Raw genomic sequence first — 25,181 nt, 5'->3', positions numbered from 1 at the left:
CATTGCACATGACCAAATGGATGAAAATAATTTATACTATTTAAAGTACACTGTGTAACTTGTTCGCAAAAACCTGTAGGTGCATGATATAAACATGTGAATAATGGACAGAAGGTTTTTTTTTAAAAATCATTCACTTGTGGGTGTTGCTGGCTGGGCCGCATTTATTGCCTATCCCTAGTTGCCCCTTGAGAAGGTGGTGGTGAGCTGCTGCCTTGAACTGCTGTAGTTAATGTGCTGTAGGTTGATCTACAATGCCCTTTGGGAGGGAATGCCAGGATTTGGACCCACTGACAGTGAAGGAACAGCGACATATTTCCAACTCAGGATGATGACTAAATGATTGTGGTGCCAATCAAGCAGGGAATGATTTGTCTTGGATGGTGTCAAGCTTTTTAAATATTGTTGGAGCTGCACTCACCTAGGCAAGTCGGTAAGTATCGGCAAAATACAAAGATGGCTGCGGTTGTTATAAGTCAGTCATCTCAGCTCCAGAACATCTCTGCAGGAGTTCCTCAGGGTAGTGTCCAAGGCCCAACCATCTTCAGTTGCTTCATCACTGACCTTCCCTCCATCATAAAGGTCAGAAGTGGGAATGTTTACCGATGATTGCACAATTTTTAGCATCATTCGTGACTCCTCAGGTACTGAAGCAGTCCATGTTCAAATGCAACAAGATATGGACAATATCCAGGTTTGGGCCGACAAGTTGCAGGTAACATTCATGCCACACAAACGCCAAGGTATGACCATCACGAATAAAAGACAATCTAACCGCCCCTTCACATTCAATGGTGTTACCATGACTGAATCCCCTATCATCAATACCCTGGGGGTTACTGTTGACCAGAAAATGAACTGGTATACTTCTATCTTGCTTGGCTGAGTGCAGCTCCAACACAAAACCATCCAGGACAAAACAACCTGCTTGATTAGCATTTCAACCTTAAAGTTTTATTCCCTCCCCAATTGATGCTCAATGGCAGCTCTGTGTACCATCTACAACACCTTCTAAATCCATAACCACTACCATCTAGAAGGACAAGTGGAGCAGATAAATGAGAGCACTGCAACTGTCCTTACTACAATCTGCTGTCCTTACCCGGTCAGGCATATGTGTGACTCAAGATGCACACTAATGTGGTTGACTCTCAATTGCCCTTTGAAATGGCCTAGCAAGCCACTCAGTTTGAGGGTAATTAGGGTTGGACAATAAATGCTGGCCTTAACAGAAGCACCCATGTCCCACAAAATCCTCCTAACCTGCTTTCTCTCATAGCTGTAAAACTTACTGCAGATAGTGAGTCACCTTTACCTTGGAAGACTCAAGAATCTCTGCCTATTACAGTCTGACAGATGGAGACAAGATGCATTTAAAACAATAAAACTGAGTAGCTGGATTGGCTATTTGTGTATCACTTCACAATCCTGTCTTTGCTTTAAACAGCCAACTGATTGATTAAAGGAAAGTACATTGGTATTGTCAACGCCTGTGAATGAGTTTCATATCGCTTCTCTCAACATGCTTATGATATATTAAAAGAGAAGGTTTTGAACTTGGAAACATTGCATTGAGTTTTAATCAAGATATTGCAAAGTCTGTCATAACCCACATAGTTTTCAATTTTCTCCTTCTCATGGAAAGGCCACATTAGATTTAGTAACAAGAAAATTGTCTGATTTATTTTGTGCATAAATATGACTCTAATAGTGAGCATAAAATCATAGAATTCCTACAGTGTGGAAGCAGGTCATTCAGCCCATCGAGTTGACACAGACCCTCCAAAGAGCATCCCACCCAGACCCATTCCATCCCTGTAACTGCAAAAATAAAGAAACTTGCAGAAGCGCTCAAGATCAACAGGATATTTTTCATAATTATTTTAGGAAAAATAGTTTTCAGGTACAATGTAGGCCCCTTGAAAACAGATAAACATGATTTTGTCAAATAAAATACAAAAATGAAAATATGATGAATAACTGTTTTCCATCAACACAGAGCAAGTATGCCTGACATCCCCTGGAATGAACACTGAATCAGAAACAGGGGGTGCAATTTACCAGCCTCTGGAGACAGGCACATTTGAGGAGGATGTGGGTCTGGGGGAGAAGGGTTGTTGTGAAAGGCCTGTTAATACAAAAGTGGGAAACATTGTGAGAGGACTTTCTTTTGTTGCAGCATCTTCCCAAAAGCAGCAAATGGCAGTAAGCACTGCCCATCAGCTAGGCACAGGTATCCAATTAATCAGTCAGTTGGCCAATTTGTGGCCCAGTGGCATTTTCCTTGCATCTTAATGAACCTGTTCATTGCATGTACGGTGAAAAGTGGCTGTCTCCCAGCTGTATCCTTCCTCTCTGGCTGTTCCCTGGCTCCTAAAGAGGACTCAGTGCAAATAACTAATCGGATAGATAGCACAGGTTTGACTGATGCTACTGCTATGGTATTCCTGACTTCAGTTTCTAAGTCATAGCCCCTAGAGGTCATCTCTGGACCCAGTCACTCAAAGACATGCTGCAACTTTGAAAGAGAAGGTGGCGGTTGAAACAAGGAACTTGTTCACCTCTAATTCACATTCAAGGACATAAAAGATGATTGGGGAGATGCAGGAATGTAGAGTTGAGGTAAAAGTCAAAACAGCCATAATTATGTTGAATGGTGGACCAGGCCCAAAGGGCCGAGTTCCCCTTTGTATTCTCATATCTAATTAAACTCCTTTCAGAGCTTCTAAATGTGCGGGTGCAATATTCAATAGAAATTTCAACAAATGTGAACACTCTGGTTCATGCAATGGATCACTATTGGGTTCACAGCAGGTCAAAAGGCAAGGTATCTTTATAATATAAGTTTAACATTTTTGTGTCTCCAAGAATCTTTTACTCAAATGTGTTCAGTGCCTCAGTTTGACTCATTCACCCACTACACCAGGACTCTCTGCTGTTACTCGGAGGCACTACCCATTCTCTGACCATGCAGTACAGGCATCTCCTGGCTACTGTCTATTTATTTTTTAGAATCCCTACAGTGTAGAAACAGGCCCTTCAGCCCAACAGGTCCTCACCGACCCTCACAGCGTCCCACCCAGACCCATTCCCCCTATAACCCACCTAAGCTACACATCCCGGAACACTATGGGCAATTTAGCATGGCCAATCCACCTAACCTGCACATCTTTGGACTATGGGAGGAAACCGGAACGCCCGAAGGAAACCCATGCAGACACAGGGAGAATGTGTAAATGCCACACAAACAGTCACCTGAGGGTGGAATTGAACCCAGATCCCTAGCGCTATGAGGCAGCAGTGCTAACCACTGAGCCACCATAGAACATAGAACATAGAACATAGAACATTACAGCGCAGTACAGGCCCTTCGGCCCTCGATGTTGCGCTGACCTGTGAAACCAATCTGAATCCCATCTAACCTAAACTATTCCATTATCATCCATATGTTTATCCAATGACCATTTAAATGCCCTTAAAGTTGGCGAGTCTACTACTTTTGCAGGCAGGGCATTCCACGCCCTTACTACTCTCTGAGTAAAGAACCTACCTCTGACATCTGTCCTATATCTATCACCCCTCAATTTAAAGCTATGTCCCCTCGTGCTAGCCATCACCATCCGAGGAAAAAGGCTCCCACTGTCCACCCTATCTAATCCTCTGATCATCTTGTATGTCTCTATCAAGTCACCTCTTAACCTTCTTCTCTCTAACGAAAACAGCCTCAAGACCCTCAGCCTTTCCTCATAAGACCTTCCCTCCATACCAGGCAACATCCTGGTAAATCTCCTCTGCACCCTTTCCAATGCTTCCACATCCTTCCTATAATGCGGTGACCAGAACTGTACGCAATACTCCAAGTGCGGCCGCACCAGAGTTTTGTACAGCTGCAACATGACCTCATGGCTCCGAAACTCAATCCCTCTACCAATAAAACCTAACATACTGTACGCCTTCTTAACAACGCTATCAACCTGGGTGGCAACTTTCAGTGATCTATGCACATGGACACCGAGATCTTTCTGCTCATCCACACTACCAAGAAGCTTACCATTAGCCCAGTACTCTGTATTCCTGTTACTCCTTCCAAAGTGAATCACCTCACACTTTTCCGCATTAAACTCCATTTGCCACCTCTCAGCCCAGCTCTGCAGCTTATCTATGTCCCTCTGTAACCTGCAACATCCTTCCGCACTATCCACAACTCCACCGACTTTGGTGTCATCCGCAAATTTACTAACCCATCCTTCTACGCCCTCATCCAGGTCATTTATAAAAATGACAAACAGCAGTGGTCCCAAAACAGATCCTTGAGGTACACCACTAGTAACTGAACTCCAGGATGAACATTTCCCATCAACCACCACCCTCTGTTTTCTTACAGCTAGCCAATTTCTGATCCAAACCGCTAAATCACCCTCAATCCCATGCCTCCGTATTTTCTGCAATAGCCTACCATGGGGAACCTTATCAAACGCTTTACTGAAATCCATATACACCACATCAACCGCTTTACTCTCATCTACCTGTTTGGTCACCTTCTCAAAGAACTCAATAAGGTTTGTGAGGCACGACCTACCCTTCACAAAACCGTGTTGACTATCCCTAATCAAATTATTCCTTTCTAGATGATTATAAATCCTATCTCTTATAATCCTTTCCAACACTTTACCCACAACCGAAGTAAGGCTCACTGGTCTATAATTACCAGGGTTGTCTCTACTCCCCTTCTTGAACAAGGGGACAACATTTGCTAGTCTCCAGTCTTCTGGCACTATTCCTGAAGACAATGACAACATAAAGATCAAAGCCAAAGGCTCTGCAATCTCCTCTCTAGCTTCCCAGAGAATCCTAGGATAAATCCCATCCGGCCCAGGGGACTTATCTATTTTCACACCTTCCAGAATTGCTAACACCTCCTCCTTATGAACCTCAATCCCGTCTAGTCTAATAGACTGTATCTCAGTATTCTCCTCGACTACATTGTCTTTTTCCTGTGTGAATACTGACGAAAAATATTCATTTAGCGCCTCTCCTATCTCTTCGGACTCCACGCACAACTTCCCACTACTGTCCTTGACTGGCCCTAATCTTACTCTAGTCATTCTTTTATTCCTGACATTCCTATAGAAAGCTTTAGGGTTTTCCTTGATCCTACCTGCTAAAGACTTCTCACGTCCCCTCCTGGATCTTCTTAGCTCTCTCTTTAGGTCCTTCCTGGCTAACTTGTAACTCTCAAGCGCCCTAACTGAGCCTTCACGCCTCATCTCTACATAAGCCTCCTTCCTCCTCTTGACAAGAGATTCAACTTCTTTAGTAAACCAGGGTTCCCTCGCTCGACCACTTCCTCCCTGCCTGACAGGTACATACTTCTCAAGGACACGCAGTAGCTGTTCCTTGAACAAGCTCCACATTTCAATTGTGCCCAGCCCCTGCAGTTTCCTTCTCCATCCTATGCATCCTAAATCTTGCCTCATCACCGTTCCAAATGTTCCTTTTGAGTGGAACGTTGTAGATGTCACTCTGCTATTTAAAAGAGTGAGAAAGTGAAACTGAGGACTCCTAGCCTAAAGTCCGTTGTTGGGAAGTGAGCAGAAATACACAACTCTGAATAGGTATCACCTTCGAAATAAAGAACAGTGAACAGTGATGACACAGATAGCGGGCACTAACTTTCCATTCTCCTGATCCCCCTGTAAATCAACACAAATTGAAATGGCAGGCCTTAGCTTTATGTTGGTAATGTGCCAGTATATATAAATATACAAACAAATGAGAGGAGATTGGATTTGGTTTTATGCTTCACAACGCAGCTTTCTGAAATAGAATCGGCAGTATCGAATTGCTGAGGTTAGATAACATCTGTAGAATCTGATTGAGGTTTCTGTAAAAGTGACTAAAGACATAGGGAAATGTCTCTGAGAAATGTTACTTATTTGGACTTCCAGAAGATATTTAACAATAGTCCCTCATAAGAGGCTGTTTGTTAAAAGTGAAGCTCATGGAATTGAAGGCAAATTATTAACTCACCAAATCTCCTTCAACAGCACCTTCCAAACCCATGACCATTTCTGACAAGGGCAGCAAATATATGGAACACATCTGCAAGTTCCCCTCAACATCCTGTCTTGGAAATATATTGCCATTTCTACATTGTCACTGGATGAAAATCTAGGAATTCCCTTGTTAATGGCATTGTGGGTCCACCTACACTTCAAGGACTGTAGTGGTTCACGATTACAACACACCAACCTCTCCAGGGCAAAAACAGGTGGACATTAAATGCTGGCCCAGCCAGCCGCACCCATATCCAATGAAAAGCTTTAAATGTAATCGTCTTGTAGTTTGAGAACACCACTATGTAAATTCCCTATCAACAGTTTGGATGACCTTCACCACACAGACTGTAGCTTTCAAAAGTAAGCAACATTCCAACACATGCTCCAGGACAGTTTATGCTCACCTTGTCAACACAATCAACAATCCAAGACTGATTTTTTTTCTCAATATAGAGCTGGTATCTTTGTGGTAACCTAACTGACAAATTGATTGTTCAGTCCTGCTCTGCAATATGTTTTTTTTTGGCCGCGATCATTCAGGGAACATTTTCTTAAGTTTGATAAGGTTTATAACCAGAATATTAAACTGAATTAATGTGATGCAATCATTCCTCTTGACTTTGCAAGACAAAATGAATAGGTGAAGCCAGGAGATCAACAGCTCCAACAGATTGAAACAGATTGAAGCAACTCATCAATAGACTAGGGGTAACATGGTGGTTCAGTGGTTAGCACAGCTGCCTCACAGTGCCAGGGACCCAGGTTTGTTTCCAAATTTGGGTGACTGTCTGTGTGGAGTTTGCACGCTCTCCCCATTTCTGCATGGGTTTCCTCCGGTTGCTTCAGTTTCCTAACACAGTCTAAAGATGCGCAGGTTAGGTGAATTAACCATGGGAAATGCAGGGTTACAGGAATAGGGTAGGGGTGGGCATGCTCTTTGAAGGGTTGGTACGGACTCAATGGGCTGAATGACCTGCTTCCACACTGTGAGGAGTCTATGAATCCTCTTCACAGGAATAACACTGCACAAACAGGATTTACAAATTCATGTACTGAAGACAACATCAGAAGAGAAAGATTTGAGGAAATATATTTCAGAGCAGAAATGCCAAAGTTCAAAGGCTTATGTAAGTTGCCAATTTCAATAAAGTCTGTTAAAACATGGATTGAACATTTTAATTAACTCTGTTTGAACAATAGACAAATAATGAATATTTCTGTGCCTTACATAAAGTGGAAAAGCCATCGTCAACTCCATCAGCTTCATATTCAGATTGAGAACGGCCGAGACCAATAGAGTAATCTCTGTGCCTGCAGCTTCCAGAGCGTGACTTCTTTTGATTGTTCCATTTTTTTCCACCATCTGCTGAAAGATTTAGGACAGAATGAGGCCAAAGCAGTGTCACCAAATTTAGTGTATTTGAAAGCATTTCGTGTCTAAAGAGTCAGTGATCCACTGGAAATCATTTAAAGTCTATCTCCACTTCCAAGTGAAAAACAAGCCTGTTTTAAGCTGCAAAATACGACTGCAGCTGAACAGTCTGTGGAATATGATACTATTCTGTAGCTATGAGTAAATACTGCACTAATGTCCAGAACAGGATAAATAGAAAATTATCAAATGTTGGTCATTTCTATTCAAAGAGATTTATCTCAGTTTTGACTTCTTCTAGTTTCAGAGTTCTTCCTCATACAATTTTGCTCTTTCTTCCCAAAGATACTGTAGCAGACTATGTTCAAATGCAACAATAGCTGGATAATATCCAGGCTTGGACTGAAAAGTGGCAAATAACATTTGCATCATACAACTGTCAGGCAATGACCACCTCCAATAAGAGACAATATAACCACCACTGCTTGACATTCAATGGCATTACCATGACCAAATCCTTCATTATCAACATCCTGGGGATTGCCAGCGACCAGAAACTGAACTGGATTCTCCGTACAAATATAGTGCTTACAACAGCAGGCCAGATTCTCAGAATACAATAGCAAGTAACTCACCTCTTGACTCCCCAAAGGCTATCGGCCATCTACAAGACACAAGTTAGTAACAGCAGTGTGTACCATCCACAAGATGCACAGCAAGAATTTGCCCAAGATCCTTAGACACCACAATTCAAACACATGACCACTTCCATCTTGAAGAATAAGGGCAGCAGATACATGGGAACACCACCTGCTGCAAATTCCCCTCCAAGTCACTCACCATCCTCACTTGGAAATATCACTGTCACTGGGTCAAAATCTTAGAGCTCCCTCCCTAACAGCATTGTGGGTCTATCTACAGCACGTAGACTACAGTGGTTCAAGAATGTAGCTTACCAGCACCTTCTTCAGATCAGCCAACTACGCCCATATCCCATGAATTTAGACAAAAAACCCTACATTCATATGGTACCATTTGGGAGTTATATTGCTGCATCCATGGGAAAACATTAATCCCAAAGTTTCCAGATCAGGATCCTGTTGAAGCAGCAGGATGGTGAGCCAGCGTGAGGGTGCTCTTCATTTTATTTGGTTTTTGAAGGCACAATCCTGAGTTATAGCTACAATAAATGTCACATTGGTAGGATTGTTGTACTGTTTTGAAGGTGCAAAGTGTATAATTCCTTGAGAAAGTTCACTGAAGGTACAAAAGCCACAGTACTGAGACTTTTACAGCTGAGTGGGATAGAAGATGTTATAAAATAAAATAAAATAAAAATCAATTAATCTTGGATTTCAAAATGACAGCTACAACAATATGTGAAACAGACTGAAAGAAAAGAAGTTAAACATGTTTTAGGTCCTGTAACATAAGTTATTGTAAAAGAAGTTGTTTTCTTTTAGCGGAGGCAACATGATTGAGATGTATAAAATTTTGAGAGTCATAGATAAGGTAGATGGGAGGAATCCTCTTTCCCCTTGGTGGAGAGGTCAATGCCTAGAGGGTATAATTTTAAGATAATGGACAGGAAATTTATAGGAGACTGCTGGGAAGCTGGAACTCCCTGCCTGTATGGGTAGTAGAGACAGAAACCCTCAAAACATTTTAGTAGTGTTTAGATATGCACTTGCAATGCCAAAATAGACAAGGCTGTGGAACACAGGATTAGAATAGTTAGGTGGTTATAGAGTTATAATCATAGAATCATGGAGTCATACAGCATATGAACAGGTCTTTTGACCAACCATGCCTCTACCAACCAACAAACACAAAACTCATCCCACTTGGTCCATGGCTACTATAGCATTTTAAGTGTTCATCTAGATGCTTCTTAAATGATGCCAAAGTACCTACCTCCACCATCCTCTCAGCATAGAGTCATAGAGTCATACAGCATGGAAGCAGACCCTTCCATCCAATGCATCTGTGCCAACCAGACATCCAATCTGACCTAGTCCCATTTGCCAGCATTTGGCCCAAATCCCTCTAAACCCTTCCTAGTCACATACTCATCCAGATGCCTTTTCAGTGTTGTACTTGTACCCACCTCCACCACATCCTCTGGCAGCTTGTTCCATACATGCACCACCCTCTGTGTTAAAAAGTTACCCCTCAGGTCCCTTTTAAATCTTTCCCCTCTAACATTAAAACTATGCCCTCTAGGTTTGGACACCCCTACCCTAGGAAAAACACCTTGGCTATTCACCTTATCCATGCTCTCATAATTTTATAAACTTCTGTAAGGTCACTCCTCAGCCTCCAATGCTCCAGGGAAAATAGCCCCAGCTTATTCAGCCTCTCCCTATAGCTCAAACTCTCCAACCCTGGAAACATCCTTGTAAATCTTTTCGTAACCCTTTCAAGTTTAACAATGTCTTTCCTATAGCAGAGAGACCAGAATTGAATGCAATATTCTAAAAGTGGCCTGACCAATGTCCTGTACAGCCACAACATGGTGTCCTAACTTCTTTACTCATTGCTCTGACCAATAAAGGCAAGCATACCAAATACCTCACCATCCTGTCTCCACTTTGAAGAAACTATGCACCTGCACCCCTAGGTCTTTTTGTTTGGCAACACTACCCAAGGTCTTACCATTAGCTGTGTAAGTCCTGGTGTGGTTTGTCTTACCAAAATGTAACATCTCACATTAATCTAAATTAAACTCCATCTGCCACTCTTTGGCCCATTGGCCCAAGTGATCAAGGTCCTATAGTTCTTTGAGTTAACCTTCTTCATTATCCACTACATCACCTATTTTGGTATCATCCGCAAACTTACAAATCATACTTCCTATGTTCACAACAAAATCATTTATATAAATGACAGAAAGCAGTGGACCCACCACTGATCCTTGTGGCACACCGCTTGTCACAGGTTTCCGGTCTTTACCACCCTCTGTCTCCTACCTTCAAGTCTCAATGCTGTATCCAATTGGCTAGCTCCCCCTGAATTCCATGTGATCTAACCTTACTAACCAGTCTAGTGCAGCGTATTCCATATTTCTAACAGCCTCTAGGTAAAAATATTTTTTCCCTGTTCTCCTTTAAAAAAAACTTGCTCCTCACCTTAAACTTATGCATTCTGGTTTTAGACACATCTACCATGGGGAAAAGATTGTCACAATCTACTTGGCCTGTGCCTCTCATAATTGTATATACCTTACTCAGATCCCCCCTCAGCCTCCTCTGCTCCAAGGAAAACAAAACCAGCATTTCAATCTGTTCTCATTACTCAGTGTTTTCATCCTGGACAATATCTTGATGAATCTCCTCCACACCCTCTCCAGTGCAATCATGTTCTTCCAACCAGCATTGCACACAGTACTCCATCTGTGGCTTAATCAAAGTTTTATAAGTTTGCAACAAGACTTCCCTGCTCCTATATTCTATGCTCCGGCTAATGGAGGCAAGCATGTTTCACCACCCTGTCTATGTGCGCTGACACCTTCAGGGATTTATGGACTTGCACAACAAGGCCCCTTTGTTCCTCAGTACTCCCAAAGGACTGACCATGCACTGTGTGTACTTTTCCCTTATTAGACCTCTTAAAATATATCAGCTTGCAATTATCAGGATTAAATTCCATCTGCTAGCTGATGAACATCAGACTGTAGTCTGGGATCATCCTCCTCACTTTCATCAACACCACCAATTTTTGTGTCACCTACAAACTTACTAATTATACCTTCTACATTAACACCCATGTCATTAATGTACAGAACAAACAGCAAGGGCCCCAGCACAGGATTCCTGTGGTACACTGCTGGTCACAGGCTTCCAATCACAAAAAACCATCCTCCACAGACTGTGTTAGGGGATGGGAGCTGGAGCTGGATGCACTCAGGATCATCCGGGATGCAGAGAACATCATTGACAAGTGCTATCGTGAAGTGGTCACTCCTAAGGTGCAGGCTGCAGGTAGCTGGGTGACCACCAGAAGAGGTAAAGGGAGAAGGCAGATAGTGCAGGGTCCCCCTGTGGCCATTCCTCTCAATAACAGGTATACCACTCTGGCTACTGTTGGGGCATGTGACCTTTCAGGGGCTAGCAGCAGCAGTCAGATCAGTGGCACTGTGACCGGCTCTGAGGCTCAGAGGGAAAGTCAGACAGAGCGATAGTGATAGGAGACTCAGTTGTCAGGGGGACAGACTGGAGATTCTGTGGCTGCAGAAGAGACACCAGGATGGTGTATTGCCTCCCAGGTGCCAAGGTCAAGGAAGTCTCTGAGTGGTTGCAGAACATTCTGAAAGGGGAGGGTGAACAGCCAGAGGTCATTGTGCACATCACATGACATGGGTAGACAAAGGGATGGGGTCCTGCAAAACGAGAAAAGGGAGTTAGGTAAGAAGTTAGAAACCAAGACCTCAAAGGGTAATGATCTCTGAAATATTCCCAGTGTCACGCACCAGTGAGGATAGAAATAGAAAGATAGGCCAGATGAATGCACGGCTGAGGAGCTGGTGTAGGGGACAGAGTTTTCAGATCTTGGATCATTGAGATCTCTTCTGAGGTAGAAGTGACCTGTACAAGAGGGACACGTTGCACTTGAACTGGAAGGGGTCCAATATCCTCACAGGGAGATTTGCTAGTCTTACCCAAGAGGGTTTAAACTAGTTTTACAGGGGGATGTGTGACTGAATAAGAGAGGGGTCACTGAGAAGTTGGGAAAATATATTAGCCATCGAGAACAATTTTACTATTCAGGATAGCCAGAGGTACAGTAAAGGGAGGGGAAAGGCTTCTGGTTTAAAGTGCATTTATTTCAACGCACTAGGCCTGACTGGTAAGGCAGACGAGCTCAGAGCATGGATTGGCTCTGGGGACAGGGATATTATAGCCATAACAGAAACATGGCTGAGAGAAAGTCGGCTCAATGTTCTTGGATACAGAAGCTATGGGTGTGACAGAAGTACAAGTAAGCGAGGAGAGGGAGTTGCTCTTTCGATAAGGGAGGACATAACAATAGTGCTTAGAGAGGATATTCTTAAGGGGTCATCAAATGAGGCCATTTGGTTAAAACTCAGAAACAAGAGGGGATGGTCACTCTGTTGGGACTGTATTATAGACTCACAAATAGCCAGCTGGTATTAGAGGAGCAGATATATAGAGAGATTGCAGATACCTGTAGGAATAATACAGTAGTATTAGTTGGAGATTTTAATTTCCCCTGTATTGACTGGGCCACCCAGAGTGTAAAAGGCCCGCACGGGGTGGAATTTGTCAAATATGTCCATAAAAGTTTCCTAGATCAATACATAGAGGACCTAGTCGGGAGATTGCAACACTGGAACTCTTCTTAGGAAACGAGTTTAGGCAAGTGACTGAAATGTCCAGTGACCATAATTTTGTTAGGTTTAACATAGTTATGGAAAAAGATAGAACAAGTGCACAGGTTAAGGTGATAAACTAGAGCTAATGTTGGGGCCATTTAGCAGGATCTAACAGAGGTTGATTGGGTGAGTCTGTTTGAAGGAAAAAGAACATCTGGCAAATGGGAGGCTTTTAAAAGTGTGATATCAAGAGTCCAGGACAGTATATATTGAGGCTCTCGTCAGGAAAAAATAATAAAGCATACATTGGGTTTAAGCTATCGGGTTCAAGTGAATCACTAGACGACTATAAAAAGTGTAGCAGCACAATTAAGAGGGAAATCAGAAGATCAAAAAGAGGGTATGAGATGGATTTGGCAGATAAGGTTAAAGATAACCCCAAGAGGTTCTATAGCTACACTAACAGTAAAAGGGTGGCCAGGGAGAGAATAAACCCCCTTAAAGTGCAGCATGGCTGTCTATTTGTGGAGCCACAGGAGATGGGGGGAGATTTTTAATGAATATTTCTCCTCTGTGTTTACTGAGGAGAGAATCATGGATGCTAAGGAAATAAGGGAAACAACTGGGGATGTTTTGGACCGCAAACATCTTACCAGAGAGGAAATGTTTGTAGCTGTAAAGCACATTAAGGCAGATAAATCTCCTGGACCTGATCAAGCTAGGGAAGAAATTGCAGAGGTACTGGCAGAGATTTTTGCTTCATCTTTAGCCACTGGTTAATTTCTGGAAGACTGGAAGGTGGCCAATGTTGTTCCATTGTTTAAGAAAGGTAGCAAAGACAAGCCAGGGAACTACAGGCCAGTGAGCCTGACTTCAGTGTTAGGCAAGTTATTGGAGAGGATACTGAGGGACAGGATCAACCAACATTTGGATAGTCAAGGTCTGATTAGGGACAGTCAGCATGGATTTCTGAGCAGGGCGTCATGTCTGACAAATCTTTTAGAATTTTTTGAAGAGGTAACCAAAAGGATAGATGAGGATAATGTCTATATGGACTTTAATCAATTAAAACTTTCTAACTGATTAACGATTTAGCAGAATCTCAGGTTTGTTTAATATATCCTCATCAGTTGTGTGATCCTTTGATCTTTTACTTATAAAGTCTGTGTTCTGTGTGCTTCTTTCTCACTTCACCTGATGACAGGGCTATGCTCCGAAAGCTTGTGTTTTCAAATAAACCTGTTGGATTATATCCTGGTGCTGTTAGATTTCCGACCATATACGGACTTTAGTTAGGCCTTTAACAAGGTGCCTCACAGCAGGCTATTCATGAAGGTTAGGTTGCATGGGATCCAGGGACAGCTAGCTAAACAAATTCAAAATTGGCTCAATGGGAGGAAGCGGACGGTGATGATTAATGGTTGTTTATGACTAGTGGTGTGTCACAGGGGCGATGCTGGGGCCTTTGTTATTTGTTGTTCACATAAATGATCTGGATGTGAATGTACAAGGCATGATTAGTAAGTTTGTAGATGACGCAAAATTAGAAGGTAATGTTGATAGCAAGGAAGGTTATCGAAACTTACACAGATGGGGAAGTGGCCTGAAGATTGGTAAATGCAATTCAATACAGACAAGTATGAGGTGTTGCACTTTGAAAAGTCAAACCAAGATAGGACTTCTACAGTAAATAGTAAGGTCCTGAGGAGTGTTGTGGAACAGAGGAACCAAGGAGTACAAGTTTGTAATTCGTTGAAAGTGGTGTCACAGGGAGACAGGGCGGTGAAGAAGGCATTTAGCACACTGGCCTTCATCGGTAAAGGCATTGAGTATAGGACATGGGACATTATGTTACAGTTATAAGTTGTTGGTTACGCCGCACTTAAAGTATTGTGTACAGTTTTGGTGACCCTGTTATAGGAAAGACATAGATAAACTGGAAAATATGCAAAGAAGATTTACGAGGATGTTGCCAAGACTATTAGACCTAAGTTATAGGGAGAGGTTGGCCAGGATAGGACTTTGTTCTTAGGAACATAGGAGAATGAGGGGTTATTATTGAGGTGTATAAAATCATGAGGGGCATAGATAAGATGAATGCATATAGTCTTTGTCCCAGGGATGGGGAATTGAAAACCGGAGGGCACGGGTTAGGGTGAGAGGGGAAAGATTTAAGAAGGACCTGAGGGGCAACTTCTTCACGCAGAGAGTGGAGTGTACATGGAATGGGCTGCCAGAGAAACTGGTTGAGGCAGGTACAATAGCAACATTTAAAAAGCATTTGGATAGGTACCTATAGGACCTTTTCAAAGGCCTTACATAAGTCTATCTAATCCACATCAACTACATTACCTTTATCAATATATTTCATCATCTTTTCAAAAAAACTCAATTTAATTAGTCAGAAAGGATCACCCTCAAACAATTCTGTGATGGCTATGCTTCATCAATGCCTTCCTTTCCAAGTGTTGCTGTTTTTGACCATCACAGACTCAATGGGCCGAAGGGTCTTTTTCTGTGCTGTGACCTCTATGACTCTCAGTTTAGTTGAATTTTGACTTAAAGACAATGAAGATATGAAGAGGAGGAAGAGGTTACAGATGACACACTTGGAAATATTAATCATGAATAAAATACTTGCTTGATAGAGAACATAAACAGTGGTGAAAAGAGGCATGACCCTGAATATTACATAACCCACCAGGTGATTTTTCATTCATTCACGGGATGAAGATGTCGCTGGCTAGGCAGCATTTATTGTCATTAAGAGTCAACCACATTGCTGTGGGTCTGGGGTCACATGTAGGCCAGACCAGGTAAGGATGGCAGTTTCCTTCCCTAAAGGACATTAGTGAACCAGATGGGTTCAACAATTGACAATGGATTCATGGTCATCATTAGATTCTTAATTCCAGATATTTATTGAATTCAAATTCCACCATCTGCCATGGCGGGATTTGAACCCAGGTCCCCAGAACATTATCTGGATTTCTGGATGAACAATCCAGTGATAATACCATTGCGCCATCACCTGCCCTGGTTAGGGTTGGCTTATAAAATATGTTGGGTCCTGAGCTCATCACCTGCCCATCCACCCTGGAGCTCACCCTCTTTTACAGGGGCTCACCATGTGGACAGAGAGACAGAGGATTGCCAGACAGAGGGCAGCCAGACAAAATGGCAAAAGCATAGAACACAGAACATAACATAGAACTGTACTGCACAGGAACAGGCCCTTCAGCCCATGATGCTATGCTGAACACGATGCCAAATGAAACATCCCTTCTGCCTGCCATTGGTTCATATTCCTCCATTCCTCGCATATTCATGTGCTTATCTAAAAGTGCTTTAAAATGTCCCTATTGTATTTGCCTTCACCAACATCCTAGCAGTGTGTTCCAAACTCCTACCACTCTCTGTATAAAAATCTTGCCCCTCATATCTCCTTTGAATTTCCCCCCCAACCTTAAATGCATGCCCCCTAGTATTAAATATTTAAACTCTGGGAAAAATATTCTGATCATCAACCCTATCGATGCATCTCATAATTTTATAGACTTCTATTAATTCTCCCCTCAGCCTGCACTGCTCAAGAGAAAACAGCCTAAGTTTTTCTAGTGTCTTCTTATAGCTCATCCCCTCTAATCCAGGCAGTATCCTGGTAAACCTCTTCCGCACCCTCTCCAAAGCCTCCACATCCTTCCTGTAAAGGGGTGACCAGAACTGAATGCAATACTCTAAAGGTGGCCTAACAAAAGTCTTATAAAGCTGCAACATGACATCCTGACTCTTGTACTCAATTCCCTGACCAATAAAGGCAAGCATTTCATGCGCTTTCTTTACTGCCCTATCAACTTGTGTGGCACTTTCAGGGAGCTATGGACTTAAACCCCAAGATCTCTCTGTACTTCAATGCTGTTCAGAGTCCAGCCATTAACTGTATACTTTGCCTTAACATTCGACCTCCCAACGTGTAGCACCTCACACTTGCCTGGATTAAACTCCATATTGCCATTTCTCTGCCCATATCTGCAACTGATCTATATCCCAATATATCCTTTGACAACCTTCTACACTATCCACAACTCCACTGATCTTTGTATCATCTGCAAACTTACTAACCTACCCATCTAAGTCATTTATATATATCACAAACAGCAAGATCCTAGTACAGATCCTCGAGAACGCCACTAGTCATGTACCCCCAGCCTGAAAAACACCCTTCCACCATTACCCTCTGGCTTCTGTGGGCATGTCAATTCTGAATCCATGTGGCAAAGTCACCGTGGATCCCATGCACCTTAAACTTCTGGATGAGCTTACCCTGAGGGACTTTGTCAAAAGCCTTACTAAAATCCATGTAAACAGCATCCACTGCTCTACCCTCATCAATCACCTTTGTCACGTCCTTGAAAAATTCAGTCAAGTTAGTAAGATATGACCTTCCCCATACGAAACCACACTGACTGTCCCTAATTAGGCCATACTCTTCCAATGCACATAAATCCTTCAGAACCAGCAGTGCCAATGACTGAGCTCTGCACTGCCAGGATTGTTAGAGTTGCCAACCAATCAAATTGGTCAGCATCTCCACACGGGTAAGCTTTTTGGCCCGTGAGGAGCAGAAGTCCCAATCTGGGTTGATTTCGCCGCCCACAGAACGGTATGGTTGTGGGCCAGGCTCTCTCTCTGTGGGCTCATACTGATTTATATTCATGGGGTGGGGCAAAGTGATGTCTGCCAAACCCTTCCCTAAAAAACTAGTCCTGATGAGTGCAAAACTAAAAGCTTCAACCTTTGTCCTTTTTTTTAGCAACATTTCACCATTAAACAGAAAGAAAAAGTAATAGTCTGCACTGCCTAATTTGACAATCATCTAACAACACTGAACCTATTGTGCATAAAATGAATTAATTCTAGTGGTGATTTTCTGAATAAATCCAGCAACTGCATCTTGTTGTAATGAAGAATTATTCAATATTTGCTCAGCTTTTAGCATCTCTTCAATAACATTTGAGTAAAGGTTGAATATTAATTGCTTTTGATGGATTACTATACTATTATTCTATCTGCTGCTTCTGAAAATCTCAACATAGCCAAGAGCAGACCCTACACTCCAAATGAACTATTGACAGCTTTCAACAGGTTGACAATTTTGTTCCACCCAAGATTGACAGATCTCTTTGTTCTATCTTTTATAAACTGAAGCTTTCATTTTTTCAGTATTCATGTAGTCAGCGCATGAATCTATTGCCAATGATACAGATTCTTCACTGATAAAGGAATGCCAACACTAACCTGGCTAAATAAGAAAGTACAGGGATGTAAATGTCCATCTGACCTGAGGGAAAAGGGACTTGTATAAGGGATATAGAATGCTGACATTTTATTGTCGTATTGTCCAAGATTCAGGATTTGATTGATATTAAATCAAGTAGCTCACATGTCAACAGTACCTGTGTTTGAATATGCTATAATACTTGGCAGATATTCATTGTTGTTGAGATACATTGGTACAAAAGCTGTGTACTTGCTAATGATATTGCATGCCTTGCTGGTGTGAATTGCATTCAGCTGGTATCTCCTTCCAGAACCTGCAAACAAAAGACAAAATAAATGTGTGTACTGGTTTTCTGACTATTTAAGTTCAGTATTGGTAAGATCATTGTAGAGAAAAAACTATGACAATTTAGTTAAACATAGAGATTACGGCAGGTTTGGCATGATAAATATTATGGGAATAGTATTTCAGTCTGTATACAATTCCTTACAATTGGGCAACAGAAAATGACACATCCTATCCAGTTACTAAACAAATAGAGGTTGGCAATTAAGTTCAGCTTTGGATCAATTAATCAATAAAGTGTTGCAAAAACTGTTCAGTTGTATGTAAAAGCACTCCTGGATATAAAACAAAAGTGTGGCAAGAGGATTTTTGTGGTGCAGTGACAGTGTCCCTAGCTCTGAGGTAGGAAGCCTAGGTTCTAGTCCTACTTGCTCCAGAGGTATGTAATAACAATTGCTTTTAAAAAGTGCTGTGATAATGTGGAATAGCCATGTTGCTAAGTTCTCCCTTCTGTTGGCTTGGCTCAGATAAAGCCATAGGAAACTATACATAGAAAATAGGAATAGAAGTAGTCCATTTGGCCCTTTGAGTTTGCTCCATGACTTAATATGATCACGGCAGAACCTCTATCTCAATGCCATATTCCTTTCTCACCCGTACCCCTTAATGCCTTTAAAGTCTAGAAATATACCTATCCCTTATCTTGAATATATTCAGTGACTTGGCCTCAACAGCTTTCTGTGGCAAAGAATTCCACAGTTTCACTGCCCCTTGAGTGAAGAAATCTTGCTTCATCTCAGTCCAAATTTAAACTGCCCCCAGTTTTAGATTCCCCACCCAGGGAAAACATGCCCCCCTGCAAATGTGATAAGCCACATTAGCATTTTACATGCTTCAATTAGCTCAGCTGCCTGGTAAACTTTAGTGAAGAGAAGCCCAATCAAACTAATCTCTCTTCTTGGGACATTCCTGCCATCCCCAGAATCTGCCTAATGGATCTCCAGTGGACTCTGTCTCTGGTAAGTTTATCCTTTCTCAGGTAGGGAAAGTAAACGTGCACACAATGCTCCAGGTATGGTCTCACAAAGGCTCTATATAACTGCAGTAAGACATCCCTACCTTGAAACTCAAATCCTCTTGCAATAAAGACCAATATACAATTTGCCTTCCTAACTGCTTGCTGCATCTACTTGTCTACTTTCCTTGACTGGTGTACAAAAAGGCATTTGGTATGTTTGCCTTCATTGGTCAGTGCATTGAGTATAGGTCATGTTGCAGCTGTACAGGACATTGGTTAGGCTAGTTTTGGAATATTGCGTTCTTTTGTGGTCTCCCTGCTATAGGAAAGATGTTGTTAAACTTGAAAGGATTCAGAAAGGATTTACAAGGATGTTGCCAGGATTGGAGAGTTTGAGCTATAGGGAGAGGCTGAATAGGCTGGGGCTGTTTTCCTTGGAGGCTGAGAAGTGACCTTATAGATGTTTATAAAATCATGAGGAGCATGGATAGGATGAATAGTCAAGGTCATTTCCCCAGGGTAGGGGAGTTCAAAACTAGAGGTACAGGTTTAAGGTAAGAGGGGAAAGATTTAAAAGGGGCCTGGGGCAACTTTTTCGTGCAGAGGATGGTGTGTGCATGGAATGAACTGTCAGAGGAACCGTTGGAGGTTGGTACAGTTACAACATTTAAAAAGGCATCTGGATGGTACATGAATAGGCAAGGTTGGAGGGATACAGGCCAAATGCTGGCAAATGGAACTAGATTAATTTAGGATATCTGGTTGGCATGGACAGGTTGGACTGAAGTTGGACTGTTTCCGTGCTGTACATCTCTATGACTGTTTGGCTCTGACAAGGCCACCCAGATTCCTTTGTACATGCACACTTACCAATATATCACCATTTAAGTAACACCCTTCCTTTCTATTTTTCACACTGAACTGTATAACTTCACATTTATCCACATTGGACAACACCTTCAGTATGTTTGTCCACTCACACTCAATTTGTCTAAATAATCTTGAAGCGTCCTTGCCTCCTTCTCACAATTTATAACCCTTCTCAGTTTTGTGACATAGGCAAACTTTGAAATGTTACATTGGATTTCATTATCCAGCTCATTTACACATGTTGTGAATAGCTGTGGCTCATGCACTGATCCTTGTGGTATCACTGCCTGCCACCTGGAAAATGAGCCAATTATTCCCACACTCTGCTTCCTGTCTGTCAACCAATTCTTGACCCATGTCAAAATCTTACCTCAATCCTGTGTGCTTTAACTGCGCCCACTAACCTCTTATGAAGGGCCTTATCAAAAGTCACTAGCCATAAAAGAATGCCCTGGAATTTCAATCAAAGACCACCTGAATTACAAACATGAGGACTGCTATGATACGTGTCATTTAATAAAATCTTTTAAACAATATTCCCAGCCTAGAAAACCTCCAACTAACTATGAAAGGAAATGGCTCAGCAAATTAGATTTACAATTATTTGTAACAAAAGCAAAATACCAGAGGAAGTGGAAATCTGAAGACTGTGAAAAGGAATCAGAGTTAATGTTTTGTGTCTAATATGAAGCTTCTTCTGAGCTGAAACCACAGATGCTGCGAGACAGTGGCTGAGTTTTCTCAAACTTTCTATTTTTATTTCATGTTTTATAGTTCAACAAAGATTGTTGGATTCAGAAATAATACCAAAATAGATGTTCTTATAATTAGAACATAGAACAGTACAGCACTGGAACAGGCCGTTTGACCCAACATGTCTATGCAAACTATGATGCTACTGTAAACTCATCCCATCTGCCTGCACATGGCCCATATCCCTCTATTCCCTGCCTGTTCATGTTTCTAAGTGTCTCTTAAACATTGGTATCATATCTGCTTCCACCACCTCCCTTGGCAGCACATTCTAGACACCTACCACTCTCTGTGTAAAATCTTTCCTTTCACATCCCTTTAAACTTTTCCCCTCTCACTGTAAACATATGCTCCCTAGTATTTAACATTTCCACCCTGGGAAAAAAGACTCTGAATATCCACTTGATCCATACTTCTCATAACTTTATATTTTTCCATCAGGTCACCCCTCAGCCTCCAACGCTCCAGAAAAAACAATTCAAGTTTGTCCAACCTCTCCTTGTGGTTAATACATTCCAATGAGGTAACATCCTGGTAAACTTCTTTTGCACTGAGAGCAGTATCCTGTCACCAAGTCACCCTTTATTTACATATGCACAGTACTCTGACTGTGGCCAGTCAGCTCGGAGTCAGACCCTGAAGTAACTTCACTCTCTTGCTAAGAGGAAGCGTGTGGCCAGCATTGGCATTTCTGCTGCTGTTTCATGCACCCTTTCCAAAGCCTCCACATCCTTCCTGTAGTGCAGCAAACAGAACTGCACACAGTACTCCAGCGGACTGCCCAAAGTCTTATATGGTTGCATCTTGACTTGCCAACTTTTATACTCAATGCCCCAACCAACGAAGGCAAACATGCTGTATGCCTTCTTTACCACCTTATCCACTTGTGTTGCCACTTTCAAGGACTTGGACTCCAAGATACCTCTGTATATCGATATTTCTAAGGGTCTGCCATTTACTGTATACTTTCTTCTTGCATTTGACCTCCCAAAATGTATCATCTCACTCTTGTCTGGATTAAACTCTATCTGTCATTTCTCCGCCCAACTTTCCAGCTGATCTATATCTTGTTGCATCCTTTGATATCTTTCCTTAATATCCACAACTCCACCAATTTTCATGCCATCTACAAACTTACTAATCAGACCACTGACATTTTCATCCAAATCGTTTATATATATTGCAAACAACAGTGTCCCAGCACTGATCCTTGCGGACCACCACTGGTCAGAGACCTCCAGTCAGAAAAACACCCCTCCACAACTACCCTCTGACTTCTATGACCAAGCCAATTTTGTGTCTAACTTGCCAACTCACCATGTGACTTAATCTTCTGGATGAGCCTATCATGAGGGACCTTGTCAAATGCTTTAGTAAAGTCCATGTAGACAACATCACCACCCTACCCTCATTAATCATCTTTGTCACTTCTTCAAAAAACTCATTCAAGTTTGTGAGACAAGACCTCTCCCCACAGAAAACACAGCATAGTACAGGCCCTTCGGCCCACAATGTTGTGCCAACCTATTATCCTGCTAAGATCAATCTACCCTGCATACCCTACATTTTACTATCCTCCATGTGCCTATCCAAGAGTCGCTTAAAAGTCTCTAAAGTATCTGACTCCACTACCACTGCTGGCAGTGCATTCCACATGCCTACCACTCGCTGTGTAAAGAACCTACCTCTGACATCTCCCCTATACCTTCCTCCAACCACCTTAAAATTACGCCCCCTCATAGAGACTTTTTCCCAGGACAGAAATGACTATTGACTATCCACTCTATCTATGCCTCTCAATGCTGATTATCTGTAAAAAGTCCATTCTTCTTCAAATGCAAGAAAATCCCATCCATAAGAATCTTCTCCAATGACTTCTCTGTCACTGATGTAAGGCTCACTGGTCTATAATTTCCATCATTACCCCTGTTACCCTTCTTAAACAAAGGAACAACATTAGCTATTCTCCAGTCTTCTGGGACCTCGCCTGTGGCTAAAGAGGATGCAATGATCTCTGTCAATGTCCCATTTTACTCCCTTTCCTCTCCCAGTATCCTGGGATGGATCGCATCAGGCCTTGTGGACTTATCTACTTTAATGCTTTTCAAGACACCCAATATATCTCCCTTCTTAATATTGAATGCCCAGAATATCAACATACCCTTCCCTAACCTTACCATCGACCATATACTTCTCCTTGGTAAATATTGACACAAAGTACTCATTAAGGCTCTCACCCATTTCCACTGGCTCCAAACATAAACTCCCTCCTTTGTCCCTGGTTAGACCTACTTTTTCCCTAATTACCCTCTTGTTCTTAATATATGTGTAAAATGCCTGGGATTCTCCTTAATCCTACCTGCCAAGTACATTTCACAGCCCCATCTCACCCTTCTAATTTCTTTTGTTCTTCCTTTATATACCTCAAGGGCCGTGTCTGATTTCAGTTTCCTAAGCCTTAAATTTGCTTCATTTTTCTATTTAACTAACCTTTCAATATCTCTTTGACATCTAGAGTTCAAGAATCTTGCCATTCTGATCTTTTATCTTCACAGGAACGTGCTGGTCCTGAACTCTGATCAAACAGCCTTTAAAAGACTCCCACATGTCGGATGTGGATTTACCCTCAAACAGCTGGCCCCCCAATCCAATTATTTCAGTTCTTGCTTACTACTGTTGTTATTGGCCTTACCCCAAATTAGCACTTTCCCGTGAGAACCAGTCTTATCCTAATCCATAATTTACAGAATTATGATCACTGTTCCCAAAATGCTCCCTGAGTGAAACTCCGATTACATGGCCAGGCTTGTTCCCCAACATAAACTCTAATATGGCCCCTTCCCCACCACAAATTCTGCCCCACCTAAGCCACTGGAACAAAGTCTCAGAAAAAAATTATGGAAGTTAAAATCACACACTGGAACAACGCATTGTTTTTACTTTTTTCCACGATCTGCCTACATACCTGTTCCTCTAACTCCTGCTGGCTATTGGGAGGCTTACAGTATAACCCCATCATAGTGATTGGGCCTTTCTTATTCCTGTGTTCTACCCATATTGCCTTGCTGGATGAGTCCTGTAAGATGTCCTTATTTAGTGAGGCTGTGATATTCTCTTTAATCAGTAATGCAACTCCTCCATCCCTTTTACATCTTCCTCTATCACACGTGAAACATCTAAACTCTGGAACATTGAGCAGTCAGTTCTGCCCTTCTCTTAACCTGGTTTCTGTAATGGCTACAACATCATAGTTCTATATTCTAATCCAGACTCTAACTCATCTGCCTTACCTGCTGTACACTTTGTATTAAAATAAATACACTCAGACCACCAGCCCTGTCGTGTTCATTAAACTAGCCCTGTCCATTCTTCCGACTAGACTTGATTTAGCTCCTCTCTTCTCTTCAAACTCTCCACATGCTAAACCACTGCTTTGTCTGGCAGAACATTTAGCTTGATCACATCCCTGAAACTTGCATCTATCAGATGTTCTGCCTCCTATATGCTCCTCAGTGAGTCCTCCCGTGGTCTGAGAGAAACTGCAGGTGGATACACTTCCCGCACACAGAGTTGTCCGGGATATCTGACTTCTCCTTAATCTCCCACATCTCACAGGAGGAGCTTACCACTCCACCAGCTGCCATTACCACCCCTCTAGTAACTTTTGGATTAAAAGAAAAGGAAAGATCTTACCTTGACATACCGTAATGCTGCTCATTCCCTGCTCAGCAAAGATCAACCCTCACCAAAGTCCAAACTTTGACTTCACAGTCCCTTTCCAAAATGGCTGCTCACATGAGAGGTTGTCTGTCTTTTATATGTCATATATGTTTTATATGTGATAATTTAGATCTTGGTGTGCAGGGGACAATTTCAAAGTTCCTGCCTATGTTGTTAGTACCATATGTACCACAATATATGGTTGCTCACCCTCCACTTTCAGAATATCCAGTGCCCACTCGGAGACATCCTTGACCCTGGAATCAGGGAGGCAAGCCTCCCTGCCAGGATATTGGTGTTCCTCCAGTTTAGGTGGAATACATCCTCATTGAGATTATTAGGGAGAGTCAACATGATTTATAAACGTCTACCGAAATCAGGGAAGTGAATTCCACAGATTCATGATCGTTTGAGAGAAGTAATTCCTCCTCATCTCAGTTTCATATCTGCCACCCCTTATCCTAAAACTACGACTTCTCATTCTTAATTGC

General features: G+C 42.2%; 1 protein-coding gene across 1 annotated transcript in view; it reads right to left on the bottom strand.

Annotated features, from left to right (window-relative positions):
* Nucleotides 1-25,181, bottom strand: part of vwa5b1 (von Willebrand factor A domain containing 5B1) — a 207,043-nt gene that overhangs the window by 33,433 nt on the left and 148,429 nt on the right. The window contains exons 17-18 of the mRNA XM_048614851.1: nucleotides 18,220-18,357; nucleotides 7,288-7,425 (exon numbers count right to left, since the gene is read on the bottom strand). Of these exons, the coding sequence (XP_048470808.1) occupies nucleotides 7,288-7,425; nucleotides 18,220-18,357 (276 nt within the window). The remainder of the gene's footprint in view (nucleotides 1-7,287; nucleotides 7,426-18,219; nucleotides 18,358-25,181) is intronic.

Source organism: Rhincodon typus, chromosome 31, assembly GCF_021869965.1.
Source record: "Rhincodon typus isolate 14 chromosome 31, sRhiTyp1.1, whole genome shotgun sequence".
NCBI classification, from domain to species: Eukaryota; Metazoa; Chordata; class Chondrichthyes; order Orectolobiformes; family Rhincodontidae; genus Rhincodon; species Rhincodon typus.
Note: the sequence above shows the minus strand (reverse complement) of the source record. Positions and strands in the feature narration are given on the sequence as shown.